Source organism: Rattus rattus, chromosome 5 (genome assembly GCF_011064425.1).
Source record: "Rattus rattus isolate New Zealand chromosome 5, Rrattus_CSIRO_v1, whole genome shotgun sequence".
NCBI lineage: Eukaryota > Metazoa > Chordata > Mammalia > Rodentia > Muridae > Rattus > Rattus rattus.
The window spans coordinates 109,240,746-109,263,336 of NC_046158.1; the positions used below are offsets into that span (position 1 = coordinate 109,240,746).

The 22,591-nt window shown below is 36.6% G+C and overlaps 1 gene segment (V, D, J or C); it reads left to right on the forward strand.

The window, feature by feature from the left end:
• The first annotated feature begins 712 nt into the window (after positions 1 to 712).
• Positions 713 to 1,305, forward strand: LOC116900987. The segment is given in 2 exon segments: positions 713 to 761; positions 959 to 1,305. Coding segments are annotated over 2 exon segments (396 nt in total).
• The last annotated feature ends 21,286 nt before the right edge of the window (positions 1,306 to 22,591 follow it).

Below are 22,591 nucleotides of genomic sequence, written 5' to 3' on the forward strand. Positions count from 1 at the left end.
TGGTTATTTAAGTAGAATGAAAAATCATGTACTAGGGAAGGAATTTGTTTGAATTTTCTAGAAATAAATCACTCTTGTTGGTAATACATGTAAGATGTAATGTTTGGCTTTCATTGGAAAGTGATAAAAAGAATTTTGATATCTCTACTTCTGAAATTCGTCTCTACTGTTGCACATTGTAAACATTTATAGGGATTTCAATCTCTCCTCAGGAGACATATGTTTTCTTAGGACATCCAGACTTTCTTACCACTTGTTCATGAAATCTGAATAAAATAACATCTCTTTAGTATTAAATGTTGTGATGCTTCATGGAATGTTCGTCGGTTAAAGACGCTTCAGCCCATATTGTAAGAAAAATCCAAGATAACCATATAATCCCTGCATAAAACCATGGAATTGAGATGCTCTTCATTTCAAATACTGAATGTATCCCAGAGACACCCTTGGAATATGCTAATTATGTAACCATGTGTGTTGGATCCAAGTCTCCTTTAAATTTCAACATCTCATCAGGTAATCAGAAGGGGAGATGTATATTCTAAGGCAGCAGGAACTTGTTCTTCTGACGAGGTCTTTTTTATAAGCAATATGAAGTCAGTATGATTTGCATACATATTTCTTCCTTCTAGTATTCCTGTGTCTTAGAGAATTATAAGAGGGTTACTCAGGACTGTGTCTTTATTTACTTAAATTCAGGGAAGGCTCAAAGATGGTGTTCATAACTCAGTTCTTTGTACTGTTGCTTTTCTGGATTTCAGGTATGACTGTTTGGACATGGCAAAAAGTAAAGATGTCATTTAATTTCAATTGCTTTATTTGGAAAATAGCATCACATGGAATTTCACTTTCTGCTTAAAGAAATTGAGACAATAAAAGTCTTTTATTTTTCTAAGTAGTTTAGAGGAGTGTTTCATATTCAAAATTTTGTTTGGCTAATATGTTTCTATATTTCCAGCTTCCAGAGGAGACATCGTGCTGACTCAGTCTCCAGCCACCCTGTCTGTGACTCCAGGAGAGAGAGTCAGTCTTTCCTGCCGGGCCAGCCAGAGTATTAGCACAAGCATACACTGGTATCAACAAAAACCAAATGAGTCTCCAAGGCTTCTCATCAAATATGCTTCCCAGTCCGTCTCTGGAATCCCCTCCAGGTTCAGTGGCAGTGGATCTGGGACAGATTTCACTCTCAGTATCAATGGAGTAGAGCTTGAAGATTTATCAATTTATTACTGTCAACAGAGTAGCAGCTGGCCACACACAGTGATGCAGACCATAGCAAAAATCACCAGGAAAGCAGAAGTGTGAATGTGGGTTACTTTAGTTTTTTTTGTTTTTGTTTTGTTTTTTTAATGAACCAATGAGTTTTATTGGGGTTATTTACAGGAGCATGGATAAAGTGTTGCTTGTCAAAAATTACTGAAAGGCAGATGTATCACCAAAAATCTCAGTCCAGGATGTGATGACTGAACCCCTAGAGCTTGCAGAAAGTGTATCATCAAGGAATCCCAGTTTGTCTGATCTTCGCCCCAGGCATCTCAGCTGCTTTCTGTTTTCTAGGCAGCTCAGCCTGTTTGCCTCTTAGGCATCATGGTTGTGGTCTATGCTTCTTCTAAGCAACACAGCTGATTTTTCAGGCAATGAGCTTCTTCCATGCAGATATGCTTGCTCTGAGAGTTTTCTCATCAGTTTTATTGCCTATATAAACTTTGTGTTAATGCCTTAGCCTTCCTCAAAACGTTTCACAAAAAATGAATACAGCCAGAGGCCCTGGTAGGAATTTTCAGAAAATATGTGGATTATTAGTATGAAAGACTCAATATGTGTCTTCTACTTCTCTGAATTGGTACTTCCTCAATTCCAGGGTCCCCATTAATTCTGTGCAATGAAAAGCACTTGGATATGTGACAGCCTTCCTCAAAAATGTTTCAATTAGATTTACCTGGAAACTCAATATGTCTATTTCTTTCATTCAGACAATCATCTGGTATTATCAGAAATCATCCTCGTACTGCAACCAGAGAAAATATCATCCTGGATGGACAGAAGGAATAACTGGTTATTCCCTATCCTTTTAGTTGCTGGAAGTTCAGATTATGCACTTTCTGTATCCATAGCATATAATATGCTCCTGTCCCCAAAATGACTAAAGCTCAGGGTCAGAGATCTTTGGTACTGTTACAAAGTTTCCTCTGTATGTCTTATGTAGTAAGTGAACAATTCTTCAATAAAAAAATATTGCTCATGTTTATGTGGTTATATGACTTGACCAATATAATTTGGTAAAAATTGCCAATTTCTTGATGAGAGGTTTACTGTTATTACTTGATAGACAAAAAGTGAAAGACATACAAACTAAAAGATGTATTGTCTAAATTAATGAGTAACAGTGGTCTGGAGTTGAGGTTACATTTTCAGCAATTCTTTGTGGCGTGCATTTTTATTCCCAGAACACAGGAGACAGAGACAGGCAGATCCCTGAAACTCTCCAACATGAAGTCAGGTCATGATCCACTGATGATAAGATAAAGCCACTTGCAAACATCAGCCTAAAATCCAAAGTGACACATTTTTTCTTTAAAGATACTATAAAAATTTTGGTTAATCATAAACAGAAGTTTCCTTAATGCTTTCAATGATAAATATGCATCAACCTCAAATGTATATGAAAGGAAAGGGGAGTATAGGGATACTTATCCATATAAAGTTTGTTGATAATTTCAGTATTAAAGATAATGCTTTTTGTTTTACAAAGAAATCCATTTGTCCCAGGAAAGATATATTTTTTTTGTCAATGTAAGGAGCCAGAATTAGGGTTAGTGTAGCATTGTTTGCTTTTATCTTTTCAGGAAAAGCAAAACATCCAACTAAGGAATCCAAAGACCACCAGGCAAGAGAATAAAAAAATATTGTTATGCTAATTAACAGTATTTCCTGTTAATTATAAGTTTGGTAATGCAGAACACAATGCTTCCTCTCAGAGAGATGATAATTAAAACAAATAAATATATGTGTCATAGATGTTATACTGTTTTAAATTTAAAATGTGATTAATACCAATTAAATTCTAAATTTGATGTGCTATCTTTGTTTTCAACTGGATAAATTGACAGAAAATGGTGTAGTTTAAAATAGCATGAATTAGGAACTTGCTACTTGCTATGGGGTAGGATATCAACGTACTCTGAACACCCAGCCTGTCTCTTTGGGAAATGGAGCTCCCTTGGGAAAACTAATGACAGTCCGTGAGAACTAATATAGCCAACCAGTCTGCTCTGAAAGTGGGTCTTCCATGGGATGACTCTCAGCAACTCAAAATATCAAACCTAGTCAAATATCTCTGAGCAAATACAGTATGCTTCAAAATATGCATGGGCTGTAAGAGGAAATGGGGTTTAAATAAAGTTGAATACAGTTGGTAATACTGTTAAACTGATAGATGACTTTATTTAAACTACATCCCAACACAATATTTTCTTACCTCTTAATAATAAAAGTTGGAATACATATGCATCTTATCCTATTTATGTTTATGTATGATACTCTATGATTCTTAAATTTGCTGATTTTGCACAGGAAGGAACAGCCCAGATATACCTCAACAGATTTGCTGAGAATTTATAAACCTCCATAAATACTGTCCACATTATCAGGGTTTTACTCAGATAAAGGCCTAACACTGCCCTCATTTTAACAATCTCTCCAGTGAGAAGAGAGCAATAATACATGTCTATCTGCTCAAGATTACTGTAACTCTAAGCGTAAGAGAAGTATATAATCTCTAGATCACTGGGCATCCAGTGTTTTCTTGTAGACCCTGCCCAGTTCTGGGAGAGTGGAGGACACATTTCATACACAATGTTAGAACGTGGAGACTGGAAGTCCTGATGTCTTTTGGTGCAGATGGAGAAATGCTGATCCTGTGACACTAGCCTTAAAAAATCACCTTCTTGGTTAGTAGGATCAGCTTATACCTTTTTTCTTTGTTTTCCATTCACACACTTCAGACCAGCTGATGTGCAGCTATTGTATTACATATCTTTATCACCTGCATGATGGTGCTTGTTAGCAGGATGAGGCAATAGTAAATGTATATCTATCCGGTCAACGTCACTGTGACACTAGGCATAAGAGAAATTTCTAGTTTCTTTCTTTAAATTTTTTATTAGATATATTTCTTTACTTAAATTTCAAATGTTATTCCCCTTCCTGGTTTCCTGTCTATAAGCCACCATTCCCTCCCCTCAATTTCCTCTGTACATATATTCCCCCTAATATTTTCCCTTACTGCCCCCCATATCCCCCTGCACTGGGGGTACAACTTTGGCAGACCAAAAGCTTCCCCACTTCCACTTTTCAACTTCAATGAAGTTTGTTCAACTTTAATGTATATGTGGTCTTTCTGTCTTTTTTGATGTTATTGAAGAGCAGCTTTAGTCTGTGGTGATGTGATAGGATGCATGGGATTATTTAGATCTTCTTGTATCTATTGAGGCCTCTTTTATGACTGAATATATGGCCAATTTTGTAGAAGGTACCATGAGGTTCTGAGAAGAAGGTATATTTTTTTGTTTTAGGACAAAATGTTCTGTAGCTATTTATTACATCCATTTGGTTCATAACTTCTGTTAGTTTCATTGTGTCTCCATTTAGTTTCTTTTCCCATTATCCATCCATTGATGTGAGTGGGCTGTTGAAATACCCCACTATTATTGTGTGAGGTGCAATGTGTGCTTTGTGCTATAGTAAGGTTACTTTTATCAATGTAGGTGCCCTTGCATTTGGAGCATAGATATTCAGGGCTGAGAGTTCATCTTGGTGAATATTTCCTTTGATGAATATGAAGTGTCCTTCCTTTTCTTTTTTGAAAACTTTTGGTTGAAAATCAATTTTATTCCACATTAGAATGGAGACTACAGCTTTGTTCTTGGGACCTTTTGCTTGGCAATTAGCTTTCTAGCCATTTACTCTGAGGTAGTGTCTGTCTTTGTCATTGAGCTATGCAGCAAAATGCTGGGTCCTGTTTATGTATCCAGTCTGTTAGTCTATGTCTTTTTATTGGGATACTGATTACATTGATGTTAAGAAATATTATTGAAAATTGATTGCTGTTTCCTGTTATTTTTGTTGTCAGAGGTGAATTATGTTTGTGTACTTCTCTTCTTTTGGGTTTGTTGCCAGATTTCTTTCTTGCTTTTTGTAGGATGTAGTTTCCCTCCTTATATTGGAGTTTTCCATCTGTTATCCTTTATAGGGCTGCATTTGTAGAAAGATATTGTGTAAATTAGTTTTTGTCATAGAATATCTTGGTTTCTGTATATAGGTAATTGATAGTTTTTCTGGATATAGTAGCCTGGGCTGGATTTGTGCTCTCTTAGGTTCTGCATGACATTTGTCCAGGACTTTCTGGCTTTCACATTCTCTGTTGAGAAGTCTGGTGTCATTCTGACAAGTTTGGCTTTATATATTACGTGCCTTTTTCCTTTAATGATTTTAATATTTTTTCTTTGTTTTGTGCATTTGGTGTTTTGGCTATTATATGATGGGAGGGTTTTTTTTTCTGGTCTAGTCTACCTAGAGTTCTGTAGGTTTCCTTTATATTCATGGGCATCTCTTTCTTTAGGTAACAGATATTTTCTTCTATAATTTTGTTGAAGATGTTTACCTGTCCATTAATTTGAAAATTTTTGCTGTTTTATATGCCTATTATCCCTATGTTTGAACTTCCCATTGTGTCCTGGATTTTGTGAGTGTTTTGGGTTAGGAACATTTTGCCTTTTATATTTTCCTTGACTCATGTGTCTATGGTATCTTTTGCCTCTGAGATTCTCTCTTCTATCTCTTGGATTCTGTTGGTGATGCTTGTGTAAGACTTCTGATCTCTTTTCTAGGTTTTCTATCTCCAGGGTTGTCTCCCTTTGTGATTTCTTTATTGTTTCTATTTCCATTTTTATATCTTGATTGTTTTGTTCAATTCCTTCACCTGTTTGGTTGTGTTTCCCTGTATTTGTTTAAAGGATTTTTTCTTCCTTTTTAAGGACTTCTACTTATTAACTTGTGTTGTCCTGTATTTCTTTAAGAGAGTTGCAGTTATCTGTGTTTTCTTAAAGAGTTCTATCATCATCAGGAGAAGTGATTTTAAATCCAAATCTTGATTTTCCAGTTTGTTTGGATATCCAGTATTTGCTTTGGCGGGAGAACCAGGCTCTGATGATGCCAAGTAGTCTTGGCTTCTTTTGCTTGGGTTCTTGCAATTGCCTCTCACCATCAGGTTGTCTCTGGTGTTACCTGGCTTTGTAATCTCTGAGAGTGACTAGACACTCCTGTATCCCTGTGTGTGAGCACTCCTGTAGAACTATTTCCTCCCATTGGGATCTGGGTTCAGAGAGCTGTGGGACCAGTCAAGCTCCCAGAGCAGGCAGAAACCTGAATGATCCTGTACCAAACTGCTCCTGGATTTTTGTTTCCTTTGGGCTCCAGGTGGGTCACTTGGAGCAGAAGAGTTGGTCTTACGTCTGCTCTCAGGTGTGTCAGCTCTCCTTGTCACTGGCTATCTGCTCAGGTCGCAGGCAGAGACTGGAAGGATCCTCTGCTGTACTGCTCCTAGGTTCCTATGTCAAGAGTGCTCTTTCGTCAGGAATGTGAGCAAAAGTGGTGGTATCCCCTGAGGTCTCAGGATTATCTGCACTTCTGAGAGTCCAGCTCCCTTCCTCACGGAATTTGGATACAGAGAGTTCGGGGAGCTGGTCAGCTCTAGGCACAGCTATAAACTGGAAGGAATATTTATCCCTTTAATTCTCAATAAAAGGGCACAGGCCAACACCCTGGATTAAATAACAGGATTCATTCTTCTGCTACATTCTAGAAACACACTTTTACAACAAGGAAAGGCATCACTTGAGGGTAAAATGATGGAAACAATATTTCAAGCAAATGAACACAATATGTAATCAGATGTAGGAATTTTAATACATGATTTAATAGACTTATAAACAAAGCTAATCAGATAAAATGGAAAAGATCACTACCCACTGACTCATCAAAGAAAAAAAAAACTCCAATAGCATACTGGAATTCTTAACATGTAAGAACCAAACACAAGTGCATCCAAGTTTAAATAAGAAACTCTGTTACAGCTATAATCACATTTTTACCTTCATACAGTGATACTGGGTGACTTCCGTACCCAACTCTTTTCCTTGGAGAGTTATACATACTGTCTTAGCTAGGGTTCCATTGCTGCAAAGAGACATCTTAAGCACGGCAAGTCTTATAAAGAACAATATTCATTGTGCCTGCTTATGATTCTGAGGTTCAGTCCATGGCAGAATAGAGGCAGTCGTGATGCTCTGGAATTATCTGAGAGATCTATTTCTTTATCCAAATGTAGCAGTAGAAACCTATCTTCTGCAGGCAACTAGGAGAAGAGGCTCTTCTGCCCAGAGTGGATCTTGTACATAGGAACTCACAGCCCCACTCCACAGAGACACATTTCCTCCAACAAAATCACAACTATTTTAAAGACACACCTCCTAATAGTGTCACTCCTCATAGGTCAATCATTCAATTACATCAGTCTATGGGGCCCAAACCTATTCAAACCACTACACAGACAAAATATTGAAATGTCTGAGACTATATCATTAAATAATGCCAAAATCAAATTTATCTATTTACAGATAATTTTCACCCAAACACAAAAGAATATACATTTCTCACCTTGTCATGGTGGTCATGGATGAATGACCACATATTTGTATACTGGAGAAGTCTCAACAGAAATACAGGTATTTGAAATAATACCTTTCAAACTTTCTGACAACTATGAATGAAAGCTGAATATCACACACAATAAAATAAGAGAATGTTTCCTAACCAAAGTTGTCTAAAGTCAGTGTACAATGAAAAGTTGGTCAAGACATAAATGGAGAAATATACTATCATACAATCTACAAATAGCAATACTTTGACTTCTTCCTTTCCAGTTTGTATCCTCATCATGTCCTCATCATGTTCTCTTATTGCCGTGGATAGAACCTCAAGTGCTATATTGAACAGATAGGGAAAGAATGGATTGGTTTGTCTTGTCCCTGTTCTTAGTACAGATGTAGTTTACTTAGTACAGATGGAGTTTCTCTCCATTTAGTTTGACATTGGGTATTGACTTGTTGTATGTTGCTTTGAATATGTTTAAGGTTGTGCCCTGTATCCCTGATTTCTCGAATATCTTTAACATGAAGTGCTATTGGGAATTATCAAAGTATTTATCAGCATCTATTGAAATAATCATGAGGTTTTTTCCTTTCAATCTATTTATATGAGAGATTACATTGATGTACTTTCATATATTGAAATACCTTTGAATCCCTGGGGTAAAGCCTACTTGATCTTGGTGGATGATATCTTTGATGTGTTCCTGAATTTTGTTTGTGAGTATTTTATTGGCCATTTTTGCATTGATGCTTATAAGAGAAATTGTTCTGTAGTTCTCTTTCCTTGTTAAATATTTGTGTGGTTTTGGTTTCAATGTGACATTGGCCTCACAGAATGAGTCTGGCAGTATTCCTTCTGGTTTTTTGGGTTTTTATTTGGGAAATAGTTTGAGGAGTACTGTAATTAACTTCTTATTTGAAACTGTTGTAAAATTGTGCACAAATCCCTCCTGGCCCTGGGATTTTTAAGTATTAAATAAAAATGAAAATAAGAATATAACTTACCCAAACTATAGGGCACAATGATGGTGGTTCTAAATGCAAGTTCATAGACTAACTTCCTTCATATATAAATTGAAGATCACATATTAGCAATTTACTGACATATCTGAAAGCTCTAGGAAAAAAATGAGCACTTACTCCAACAGTAGAATGCAAGAAATAATCAAAATCAGGAATGAATTCCATAAAATACAAAGAAACAACAAAAATGCAAACAACCAATGAAATAAAGTAGTGCTTTTTGGAAAAATTAGCAAGATTGAGAAATCCTTAATTAAATAAAGTAAAAGACAGAGAATTGTTAGGTGTCAGATTTCTGCACTGTGCATTCAGATGCTGATTATTGTAATCAGATATCTGTTTATAGCCTAGGTATTGTCAACATCAGGTATTAACCGTTAAAATGTTGTATAATATTATTTTCCATTACTTCCAATTGGTTAATACAGAGATGATCAGCCAACATCTAATTAGCAGAGGAGGAAGCAGTACTTCTAATCCAAGTAAGAGGGTTTCTTTTTGGAAAGAAGAGAGAAGAGAGATTGCTATGAGGAGCTTGCTGTGAATACATAAATGAAGAAGGAGGCCAAGGCAAGACCCAGATGGCAGGTAATGGGAAATGTGACTGTAATGAAGGCTGGGAAGTAGAACAGGTTTGTTTGGTTTAAAATAAATCAGAATCTTCCCAGTTTAGGCCCAGAAGGTGTTAAGAAATATACGAGGTATTTGTGTCAATATTTCTGATACACTGAGGGTGTAGAAAATTTCCATGCTTTTCCAGAACATAGATCAATATTAATATAGTTAGAAATGAATGGGGACATCATAACAGATAAAAAGTGATTCCAGAGAATCTTAATAAAACATTTATAAAACTTGAAATTCTATAAGAAATGGATAAAATTTTGAAACATATGATTTGCTTAAGTGTCTTGATCAGATAAACTGTTTTAAAAAGATGCAAAATAAACATAATATCTAAATAGTAGTCAAATCTTGTAATTTACAAAATATTAGATAATAGATAGAGAGATAGACAGAGAGACAGACAAATAATGTCCGTGCCAGATGGATTCCCAACGGAATCTGACCAGATATTCAATAGTAATATTTGTTCAAATCATTCTAAAACATAGAAAATGAGGAATATAACCTACTTTTTTGTTGTGATTTTTTTCTACCATCTTTATTAAATTGTTTTTTTCTTATTTGCATTTCAATTATTATTTGCTTTCAAAGTTTTCAGGCCAACATCACCCTAAACCCTCACCCTTCCCTTCTATGTGGGTGTTCCCGTACTCATCCTCACCCCATTACTTCCCTCTGCCCAACAATCACGTTCACTGGGGGGTTCAGTATTAACAGGATCTAGGGCTTCCCCTTCCACTGGTGCCCGTAATAGGCTATTCATTGCTACCTATGCAGTTGGAGCCCAGGGTCAGTCCATGTATAGTCTTTGGGTAGTGGCTTAGTCTCTGGAAGCTCTGGTTGGTTGGCATTGTTGTTCATATGGGGTCTCAAGTGCCTTCAAGCTCTTTCAGTCCTTTCTCAGAATCCTTCAACGGGGATCCTTTTCTCAGTTCAGTGGTTTTCTGCTGGAATTTGCCTATGTATTTGCCATATTCTGGCTATGTCTCTCAGGAGAGATATACATCCAGTTCCTGTCAGCCTGCACTTCTTTGCTTCATCCATCTTATCTAGTTTGGTGGCTATATATGTAGGGGCCACATGTGGTGCAGGCACTGAATGTGTGTTCCTTTAGCCTCTGTTCTAAACTTTGCTTCCCTATTCCCTCCCAAGGGTATTCATGTTCCCCTTTTAAAGAAGGAGTGAAGCATGTGCATTTTGGTTATCCTTCTTGAGTTTCATGTGTTCTGTGCATCTAGGGTAATTCAAGCATTTGGGCTAATATCCAATTACCAATGAGTGCATACCATGTGTGTTTTCTGTGATTGGTTTACCTCACTCAGGATGATATTTTCCAGTTCCATCCATTTGCCTATGAAATACATAAAGTCATTGTTTTTGCTGGCTGAATAATATTCCATTGTGTAGATGTACCACATTTTCAGTATCCATTCCTCTGTTGAAGGGCATCTGTGTTCTTTCCAGCTTCTGGCTATTATAAATAAGGCTGTTATGAACATAGTGGAGCATGTGTCTTTGTTATATGTTGGGGCATCTTTTGGGTATATGCCCAAGAGAGGTATAGCTGAGTCCTCAGGTAGTGCAATGTCCAATTTTCTGAGGAACCTCCAGACTGATTTCCAGAATGGTTGTACCAGTCTGCAATCCCACCAACAATGGAGGAGTGTTCCTCTTTCTCCACATCCTCGCCAGCATCTGCTGTCACCTGAGTTTTTTTATCTTAGCCATTCTCACTGGTGTGAGGTGAAGTCTCCTGGTTGTTTCGATTTGCATTTCCCTTATGACTAAAGATGTTGAACATTTCTTTAAATGTTTCTCAGCCATTGGGCATTTCTCAGCTGTGAATTCGTTGTTTAGCTCTGAACCCCATTTTTAATAGGGTTATTTGTCTCCCTGAAGTCTAGCTTTGTGAGTTCTTTGTATATTTTGGATATAAGCTCTCTATCAGTTGTAGGATTGATAAAGATCTTTTCCCAATCTGTTAGTTGCTGTTATGTCCTAACAACAGTGTCCTTTGCCTTAAAGAAGCTTTTCAGTTTTATGAGATTCAATTTGTTGATACTTGATCTTAGAACATAAGCCAGAGCCCATGTGTTCGAGATTCTTCCCCACTCTTTCTTCTGTTAGTTTGAGTGTATGTGGTTTGATATGGAGGTCCTTGATCCACTTGGTCTGAAGTTGTGTTGAGGTTGATAAGAATTTATTGATCTGCACTCTTCTACATGCTGACCTCCAGTTGAACCAGCACCATTTGCGTAAAGTGCTATCTTTTTTCCATTGAATGGTTTTGACTCTTTGTCAACCATCAAGTGACCATAGGTGTGTGGGTTCATTTCTGCGTCTTCAATTTTATTCCACTGGTCTATCTTTTGGTCTCTGTACCAATACCATGCAGTTTTTATCACTATTGCTCTGTAATACTGCTTGGGTTCAGGGCGAGTGATTCACCCAGAAGTCCTTTTATTGTTGAGGATAATTTTAGCTATCCTGGGTTTTTTGTTATTCCAGATGAATTTGTAAATTGTTCTGTCTAACTCTATGAAGAATTGTGTTGGAATTTTGATGGAGATTGCACTGAATCTGTAGATCGCTTTTCCTAAAATGGCCAATTTTATTATATTAATCCTGCCAATCCATGAGCATGGGAGATCTTTCCATCTTCTGAGATCTTCTTCAATTTCTTTCTTCAGAGGCTTGAAGTTCTTATCATACAGATCTTTCACTTGCTTGGTGAGAATCACACCAAGGTACTTTATTTTATTTGGAACTATTATGAAGGGTGTCGTTTCCCTAATTTCTATCTCGGCTTGTTTCTCTTTTGTGTAGAGGAAGGCTTCTGATTTATTTGAGTTAATTTTATAACCAGTCACTTTGCTGAAGTTGTTTATCAGGTTTAGTAGTTCTTTGGTGGAACTTTTGGGATCACTTAAATATACTATCATATCATCTGCAAATAGTAATATTTTGACTTCTTCTTTTCCAATCTGTATCCCCTTGATCTCCTTTTGTTGTCTGATTGTTCTGGCTAGAACTTCAAGAACTATATTGAATAAGTAGGGAGAGAGTGGGCAGCCTTGTCTAGTCCCTGATTTTAGTGGGATTGCTTCAAGTTTCTCTCCATTTAGTTTAATGTTAGCTACTGGTTTGCTGTATATGGCTTTTACTATGTTTAGGTATGGGCTTTGAATTCCTATCCTTTCCAGGACTTTTATAATGAAGGGGTGTTGAATTTTCTCAAATGCTTTCTCAGCATCTAATGAAATGATCATGTGGTTTTTATCTTTCAGTTTGTTTATATAATGGATTACGTTGATGGTTTTCCGTATATTAAACCATCCCTGCATGCCTGGGATGAAGCCTACTTGATCCTGGTGGATGATTGTTTTGATGTGCTCTTGGATTCGGTTTGCAAGAATTTTATTGAGTAATTTTGCATCGATATTCATAAGGTAAATTGGTCTGAAGTCCTCTTTCTTTGTTGGGTCTTTTTGTGTTTTAGGTATAAGAGTATTTGTGGCTTCATAGAAGGAATTTGCTAGCGCTCCATCTGTTTCAATTTTGTTGAATAGTTTATATAGTATTGGTATGAGGTCTTCTATGAAGGTCTGATAGAATTCTGCACTGAACCCATTTGGACCTGGGCACTTTTTGGTTGGGAGACCTTTAATGACTGTTTCTATTTCTTTAGGAGTTATGGGGGCTTTTTAAATTGTTTATGTTTTCCTAGTTTAACTTCTGTATCTGTTATCTGTTTAGGAAGTTGTCCATTTCCTGTAGATTTTCAAATTTTGTTGGATATAGGCTTTTATAATAGAATCTGATGATTTTTTGAATTTCCTCTGATTCTGTAGTTATGTCTCCCTTTTCATTTCTGATTTTGTTAATTTGTACACACACTCTGTGTCCTCTCATTAGTCTTACTAAGGGTTTATCTATCTTGTTGGCTTTCGCAAAGAACCAACTTTTGGTTCTGTTGATTCTTTCTATGGTCCTTTTTGTTTCAACTTGGTTGATTTCAGCTCTGAGTGTGATTATTTCCTGCCTTCTACTCCTCCTGGGTGTTTGCTTCTTTTTGTTCTAGAGCTTTTAGGTGTGCTGTCAAGCTGCTGATATATGCTCTCTCCTGTTTCTTTCTGCAGGCACTCAGAGCTATGAGTTTTCCTCTTAGCACAGCTTTCATTTTCTCCCATAAGTTTGAGTATGTTGTACCTTCTTTTTCATTAAATTCTAAGAAGTTTTTAATTTCTTTCTTTATTGCTTCCTTGACCAGGTTATCATTGGGTAGAGGAGAGTTCAACTTCCATGTACATGTGGGCGTTCTTCCCTTATTGTTATTGAAGACCAGCTTTAGCCCATGGTGGTCGGATAGCATGCATGGGATTATTTCTATCTTTCCCTATCTATTGAAGCATGTTTTATGACCAAGTACATGATCAATTTGGAGAAAGTGCCATGATGTGCCATGATGTGAGAAGAAGGTATATCCTTTTGTTTTAGGATAAAATGTTCTATAAATATCTGTTAAGTCCATTTGGTTCATGACTTCTCTTACTCTTCCTATGTGTCTGTTTAATTTCTGTTTCCATGATCTGTCCATTGATGAGAGTGATGTGTTGAAATCTTCTACTATTATTGTGTGAGGTGCGATGTGTGCTTTGAGCTTTAGTAAGGTTTATTCTATATATGTAGGTGCCCTTGTATTTGGAGCATAGATATTTAGGATTAAAAGTTTATCTTGGTGAATTTTTCCTTTGATGAATATTAAGTGTCCTTCCTTATCTTTTTTGATTGATGACTTTTGGTTCAAAATCAATTTTAATCCATATTAGAATGGCTACTCCAGCTTGATTCTTCAGACCATTTGCTTGGAAAGTTGTTCTCTTTCTTTTACTCTGAGGTAGCATCTGTCTTTGTCTCTGAGGTGTGTTTCCTATAGGCAGCAGAACATTGGCTCCTCGTTGCATATTCAGTTTGATAATCTGTGTCTTTCTATTAGGGAATTGAGTCAATTGATGTTGAGAGACATTAAGGAATAGTGATTGTTGCTTCCTGTTATATTTGTGTTTGGATGTGAGATTATGTTTGTGTGCTTGTCTTCTCTTTGTTTTTTTTTTTTTTTTTTTTTTTTCAAAACAATTAGTTTCTTGCTTTTTCTAAGGTGTAGCTTGCCTACTTGTGATGGGCATTACCATTTATTATCATTTTTAGGCCTGGATTTGTAGAAAGGTATTGTTTAATTTTGTTTTTTTTCATGGAATATATTGGTTTCTCCATCTATGTTAATTGAGCATTTTGCTGGATACAGTAACCTGGGCTGACATTTCTGTTCTCTAGGGTCTTTAAGACATCTGTACAGAATCTTCTGGCTTTCATAGTCTCTGGTGAGAAGACTGCTGTAATTCTGATAGGTCTGCCTTTATATGTTACTTGACCTTTTTCCCTTACTGCTTTTAATATTCTTTCTTTGTTTTGTGCATTTGGTGTTTTGACTATTATGTGACAGGAGGAGTTTCTTTTCTGGTCCAATCTATTTGGAGTTCTGAAGCCTCTTGTATATTTATGGACATCTCTTTCTTTAGGTCAGGGAAGTTATCTTCTATGATTTTGTTGAAGATATTTACTGGTCTTTTGAGCTGGTAGTCTTCACTCTCTTCTATACCTATTATCCTTAGGTTTGATCTTTTCATTGTGTCCTGGATTTCCTGTATGTTTTGGGCCAGTAGCTTTTCTTGTTTTACATTATCTTTGACAGTTGTGTCAAATTGTTTGTGAGTTTTTCTTCTCTTTTCTTCTCTTTGCTTTGTTGCCAAGATGATTAGTTTCTTGCTTTTTCAAGGGTGTAGCTTGCCTCCTTTTGTTGGGCTTTACCATTTATTATCCTTTGTAGGTCTGGATTTGTAGAAAGATATGTGTAAATTTTTTTTAATGGGATATTTTTTTCCATCTATGTTAATTGAGAATTTTGCTGAATACAGTAACCTGAGCTGGCATTTGAGTTCTCTTAGGGCCTGTATGAAATCTGTCCAGGATATTCTGGCATTCATAGTGTCTGGTGAGAAGTCTGGTGTAATTCTGATAAATCTGCCTTTATATGTTACTTGACCTATTTCCCTTACTGCTTTTAATATTCTTTCTTTGTTTTGTGCATTTGGTGTTTTGAATATTATGGGATGGGAGGAGTATTTTTCTTGTCCAATCTATTTGGAGTTATGTAAGCTTCTTGTATGTTTATGGGCAATTGTTTCTTTAGGTTAGGGAAGTTTTCTTCTATCATTTTGTTGAAGATATTTACTGGTCCTTTGAGCTGTGAATCTTCACTCTCTTCTATAACTCTTATCCTTAGATTTGATATTCTCATTGAGTCCTGGATTGCCTGTTTGTTTTGGACCAGTAGCTTTTTCCATTTTCCATTATCTTTGACAGTTGTGTCGATGATTTCTATGGAATCTTCTGCTCCTGAGATTCTCTCTTCTATCTCTTGCATTCTGTAGGTGATGCTTGTATCTAAGACATCTTATCTCTTCCTTTGTTTTTCTATATCTAGGGTTGTCTCCCTTTGTGTTTTCTGTATTGCTTCTATTTCCTTTTTTAATTCCTTCACCTCTTTGATTGTGTTTTCCTGTAATTCTTTCAGGGATTTTTGCATTTCCTCTCTACAGGCTTTGGCTTGTCTATTTGTGTTTTCCTGTGTTTCTCTAAGGGTGTTCTTTATGTCTTTCTTGAAGTCCTCCATCATCATGATCTAATGTGATTTTAAATATAGATCTTGCTTTTCTGATGTGTTTGGATATTCAGTGTTTGTTTTGGTGGGAGAATTGGGCTCCAATGATGCCATGTAGTCTTGGTTTCTGTTGCACCCACAGGATTTGGGTGCAAGGAGCTGTTTGACTGGACCCTTCAGAATCAAGAGGTGTCTGGACTGCGGTGTTGAGTGCCCCTCTCTTCCTGTTCCCAGAGGCCCTATACAGTTTCCTCTTGGGCCAGGGATACGGGCAGGGCTGGGCAGTACTGCTGCCCTGCAGTTTCAGGAGTGCCCACCTTTCTGGGTGGTGATCTTTCTCTCCCTAATGGTTTGGAAGCAGTGAGCTGTGGGCTGGGATCAGCAAGTTTGGGTCCCAGCTAGAAACTGGAAGTCATGAAGTCATTTTTACAAACAATGGAATCTGGAGGATATCCTATCATTTTTACTCTCTTTTGCCACCACAGAATTTTGTGGAAATTGATGAAGTTGTACTTTTACTATTGCCTTTGAAAAACATCAGTGAAATCTTTGTAAGTGACAGGTCAGTCTTTGGAAAGTAACATAACCATGGTGATAATTTTGGCTAAGTATGCAAGTAAATCTGACACATCTCTTGATAATTTAACAGGGAGAAAGAACATAGCAGAAAAGAATCTTCAAGCCTTAAGAAGGAGGGCCTTCATCTAGGATTGTATACTGTGGTGGAGGGCTTACCAGCAAAAAGATAATTCTGGAAAAGTTATTAAGAATTTAAAATATTTATGCCCTACAATGTCCTATGATCTTATTTATTCTAGCAATTTCATATCACAATTGCTTATATCCTAGGGATTATGACTACCTTTCAGTTATGACATGCAATTTACCTATTTTACTTATCTTTCACAAAATTTTACTACATATTTATATTTGGAGAGAATTCATACCTTACTTATACATTATATCTTGTATTTAAGCATATATTTTAAGATGTATGTTTTTTGTGTTTGAGTCTATGATTATTAAACTCATTAATCTTACATATTTTGAAACTTTTTTTTTTTTTTTTTTTTTTGGGACTGGGACCCAGGGCCTTTGGCGCTTCCTAGGCAAGCGCTCTACCACTGAGCTAAATCCCCAACCCAATCTTACATATTTTTATATTTATTCTTCTAATCCCTCACCTGGTAAACATAAAGAGAGATAATCTAACACCTAAATGTTCTTCCTGATTTTGATTCATATCTTGAAATTAAAAACAACCAAAGTATCCCAAAAATTATTGGTTAAATCTTCTCACTTCAAATATCCAAGATAAAAAATGAATAATAGGGGTTGGGGGATTTAGCTCAGTGGTGAGCGCTTGCCTAGCAAGCACAAAGGCCCTGGGCTCATTCCCCAGCTCCAAAAAAAAAAAAAAAAAAGAAGAAAAAAAAGAAAAAAAAAAAAAAGAAAATGAATAATATTCCATTATGTAAATATAATGCATTTCATTTCTACATTCTGTCCATCTTGACCCTTTCTCATTTCTAGATATTATGAATAGAGCAACAGTGACCTGGATGAGCAAGTGGCTCTTCAGTAGGTTGTAGAGTCTTTGGGTATAAACCCGAAAGTAATATAGTTGCATCTTGAGGTAGATCATATTCCTAGTTTTCTTACCAACCTCCACACAGCTTTCTGTAGTGCTGTGTTTGTACTTCCACCAGCTGTTTTCCTTTTTCCACATCTTCAATACCATGAACTATCATTTGATTTGCTGTACTTGGTTATTCTGACTTCCTGAATTGTGTAAGAGGAAAGCAATAAAGAAAGTGGAAGTGGACAGAAATTTCTATCCCTAAGCAAGAAAATATCTGCAAAGAACACCAGCTTGTAAAGGAAATTATTTTTCTCTAATGGATTCACACTGGGTATACAAAGCACTGTTAAGAATAGGACCATTCCATTAGATGCCAAGCAGAAATGAACTCAGTGGTATTTTTGTATGCTTTTGGTCTTGTATTATATTGCTTTAAAATTTGTTATATTGTAGGTCTTTTGCTTGTATAAAGATTTGGGGGTGTTTATTGGTTTGTTTTTATTTTAGCACATTTCTAAGGGCATTTTGTTTTTTGTTTTTTTTTTTAAATTCCTTTTCTGTTGGTGTTGTTGTTATTCTTGAAGAAATTTCTTATTGTTGCTGTTATGTATTTAATTTTATTCTTTTGGATTTTTTTTGGTTGTTGTTGTTATTGTCATGATTTTTTTCTTTCAAAACAGAGAATAAAGGAAGGGCATGGACTTGGGTATCTGGGAAGACATGGAGGATATGAGATACATTGGGGAAGAAAAACTGTGAACAAAATACATTGTCTATTTTGGGTGTCAAATGACTCTTTCACAGATATCATTAACGATCATTAGAAATATCAAATATGTGCATTGTAATTCATAAGAATAGCAAAATACAGTTAGGAAATAGTGGTTTTAAGTAATTTGGTTCTTGAGAGTCACCAGATCATGAAAAGCTATATTAAAGTGTTAAACCATTAGGAACTTTGAGAATCACGGGTACAACACCTGGCTTTATATAAACTAAACAGGGTATAAAACCAAAATAATTGCCCCAATTCTGGGGAAGGGACTAGGATAGAAGAGTGTAAGAGTATAGACATGGGAGAAGATTGGGGTAGAAAATAATCAGAATTTATTACATAAATGTAGGAGATCGTCAAAGACTTAGTAAACATTTTAACGTAAAGGCAATTAAAGGGGGTGTATTATAAAAAGGAAATTCCCATTAAATTGCAGTTATTTCAGTGGGGCAAGGAAAGGAGTCCCTAAGAAAGTATAGCTAGTGAATTTGACTCTGATCTGTGCCAAAGAAACCACATATTAAACAGGAAAAGTTTATTGTTTTCAGTAATGTATGTGTGTTTGGTATAATTTGTGTCTCTCTGCATGATTGTTTTGTATTATGTACCTATGATTTTAAAGACCCAAAGTTGATATTAGGAGTTGTCCTTCATCATTCTTATCCCTTCTGCTTTGCAGCAAGTATCTGAATCAAAGACAGAGCTAGGTATCATGGCTTGCTTTGTAGACAGTTTGGGCTGAATGTTATTTCTTATCTTTTTTGATGCTGGAACTACAGGTGTGCCAGCCCACAAAACATCGATATGACTGTTAGGAATCCAAACTCTGGTCTTCGAAATGGTGTGGCAAGTCATTTATAAGCATTGAGTTTTCTCTCCACCTACAGCCTAGTGATGTTTAAATTTTGGAACTGCTTTCATAAACATAAATATGTATTTGGAGTACCATAAAATATTATTTTTAATTTTCAGTGAATTATATACTGAGTATATGTTTCCAATGTCCTGAGCATGAAAAAATGCTGAATAATATTTGTGTTTTTTCATGAATTACTTATTGTATCATTTAAGTTTTACACAGACTAGTATCAGTTTGACATATGTATCAGCTATTTTAAGCAAGAAACTCTGAGTTCAATTTACAGTATGAGGGGAATCCATAGCACTGATGTATCATATATTTCTATGGCACTAGAAAAGATTCTTTATTTATAATACAGCGAGAATAATATTTGATAAAATAAAAATATTTCATGTGATTTAATATCACCTCAAACTCGAGAATTCATGCTTATATGTACATACTGGTGTATGTAGGGGGAATGGGTCAAAATAACTGTGACTTGCTGTGTTCAGTGGTCCACTTGTATGCAACAGTAACTTCTGTGCCTGACACACCCTATAGCCAGCCTGACAACTGTACACAAATGATGACAGAGTATGTGATAGTGATCAGAACAATCAAACAGATGGTTTGAACTACATGGTCATGTATCAGTGGGGCCTTGGAGGAGAGAGTATAAAGTCTTGCCCAATTAGGGCAATAAGAGTCTCTTTTGAAAATTACCTTACTCCTGGAGTCTGTGTAGTTGACCCTTCAGCTTTTTACTCTGACATCATCCCCTCGGTTCTTGGTCATGGTCACAAGCAACACCAGTGTAAATACATTCATGTATATATACTCACTGTGCATATACCTCATGACGATGGGAATTAATTATTGGGCAATTGATTAGAACTTTCAAGATGTACGAAAAGAAGGAAGGCAGACAGAAAAAAAGGAAAAAATGTGAGGAGAAAATGATAGAGTGAAAGCAGGACACGCTTAGAAGAATAAATATAAATTGCATAGAAGAGAAATAGGTCTACAAGAAAATAATGACTGGATTATGTATATTATTATGGATCTGAAGTCAGTTATTATTGTGACCAATCACTGAAGTGTGAAACACTCAATGTAATTTTAATGCAAAATGTCTAGTGGTAGTCATCGTTCAGAAAGAGCTTCATTGAGCAAGTGAGAATGTAGGAGACTTCCCTTCTTGCTCAGCTGTGATGGGTGCACTCTGGTGAGGCATGGCCACCAAGATCTCCTCCCAGGATAGCTTCTTAAAGCCACAAAAACTTTGTTTCAGAATTGCTTCTTGTGACTGATGTGCTTTCTCATGTTTGTCACTGCATACTCTGCCTTTATGTGGCTTGGTGTGAGGGGATACTTAAAAATCTCACTGCCTGTAGCCTGGTGTGATTAATTCCTGGGTTATAGCCCTCCCTATTGGAAAAATTTCTTGCAGGTCTGCAGGAAGATAAACTTCATGAACTAATACTGTTTAGACAAACTATTGACTCTATAGAATTCATGATTTGATTAAAAGAAGTTTGGAAAAAAAGTTTAAGGAGATGGTTTTAGTTGTTTTGCTAGAAAGTTATAACTAAAGTTAGAATCAAGAGTAAAATATGCCTCCTCCTCATAGAATAGTAAGTATAGGCTACATAATTAGGTATACCATGGGCTTTCATAAGTTGCATTAAGATTAGAAATAGGTTTAGAACAGATTTTTGATGAAAACAATGCATTTCTTCTAGGTTGGGTGCCAGGATGAAGCTACAGAAGGAAACTATGACAAAACAAAGCTGTAAGAAACTATAGCGTTAACTTATAATAAAGTTATAGGATTATACACTGCTTAGAACTTGCTATCAACATTTTTTTTACTCCATCTTTATTAATGTGGGTATTTCTGATTTACATTTTGATTGTTATTCTGTTTCCCGGTTTCCAGGCCAGCATCCCCCTAGCCCCTCCCCCTCCCTATCTATATGTGTGTTCCCCTCCCCATCCTCCACCTATTACCATCCTCCTCCTAACAAGCACATTCACTGGGGGTTCAGTCTTGGCAGGACCAAGGGCTTACTTTTCCACTATTGTTCTAAGTTGGCTATTCATTGCTACCTATGTGGTTGGAGCCCAAGGTCAGTCCATGTATAGTCTTTGGGTAGTGGCTTTGTCCCTGGAAGCTCTGGTTGGTTGGCATTGTTGTTCATATGGGCTCTGGAGCCCCTTCAAGCTATTTCAGTCCTTTTTCTGATTCCTTCAACGGGGGTCCCGTTCTCAGTTAAATGGTTGGCTGCTGACATTGGCCTATGCATTTGCTGTATTCTGGTTGTTGTCTCTCAGGAGAGATCTACATCCAGTTCCTGGCTGCCTGCACTTCTTTGTTTCATCCATCTTATCTAGTTTAGTGGCTGTATATGTATGGGCCACATGTGGGGAAGGCTCTGAATGGGTGTTCCGTCTGCCTCTGTTCTACACTGTTCCTCCCTATTCCCTCTCAAGGGTATTATTGTTCCCCTTTTAAAGAAGGAGTGAAGCATTCACATTTTGGTTATCCTTCTTGAGTTTCATGTGTTCTGTGCATCTAGGGTAATTCGAGCATTTGAGCTAATATCCACTTATCAATGATAGCATACCATATGTGTTTTTCTGTGATTGGTTTACCTCACTCAGGATGATATTTTCCAGTTCCATTCATTTGCCTATGAATTTCGTAAAGTCATTGTTTTTGATAGCTGAGTAGTATTCCATTCTGTAGGTATACCATATTTTCTGTATCCATTCCTCTGTTGAAGGGCATCTGGGTTCTTTCCAGCTTATGGCTATTATAAATAAGGCTGCTATGAACATAGTGGAGCATGTGTCTTTATTATATGTTGGGGCATCTTTGGGTATATGCCCAAGAGAGGTATAGCTGGGTCTTCAGGTAGTTCAATGTCCAGTTTTCTGAGGAACCTCCAGACTGATTTCCAGAACGGTTGTAACAATCTGCAATCCCACCAACAATGGATGAGTGTTCCTCTTTCTCCACATCCTCACCAGCATTTGCTGTCACATGAGTTTTTGATCTTAGCCATTCTGACTGGTGTGAGGTGTAATCTTAGGGTTGTTTTGATTTGCATTTCCCTTATGACTAAAGATATTGAACCTTTCTTTAGGTGTTTCTCAGCCATTCCGCACTTCTCAGCTGTGAATTTTTTGTTTAGCTCTGAACCTCATTTTTTGATAGGGTTATTTGTCTCCCCACAGTCTAACTTCTGAGTTCTTTCTATATTTTGGATATAAGCCCTCTATCAGGTGTAGAATTGGTAAAGATTTT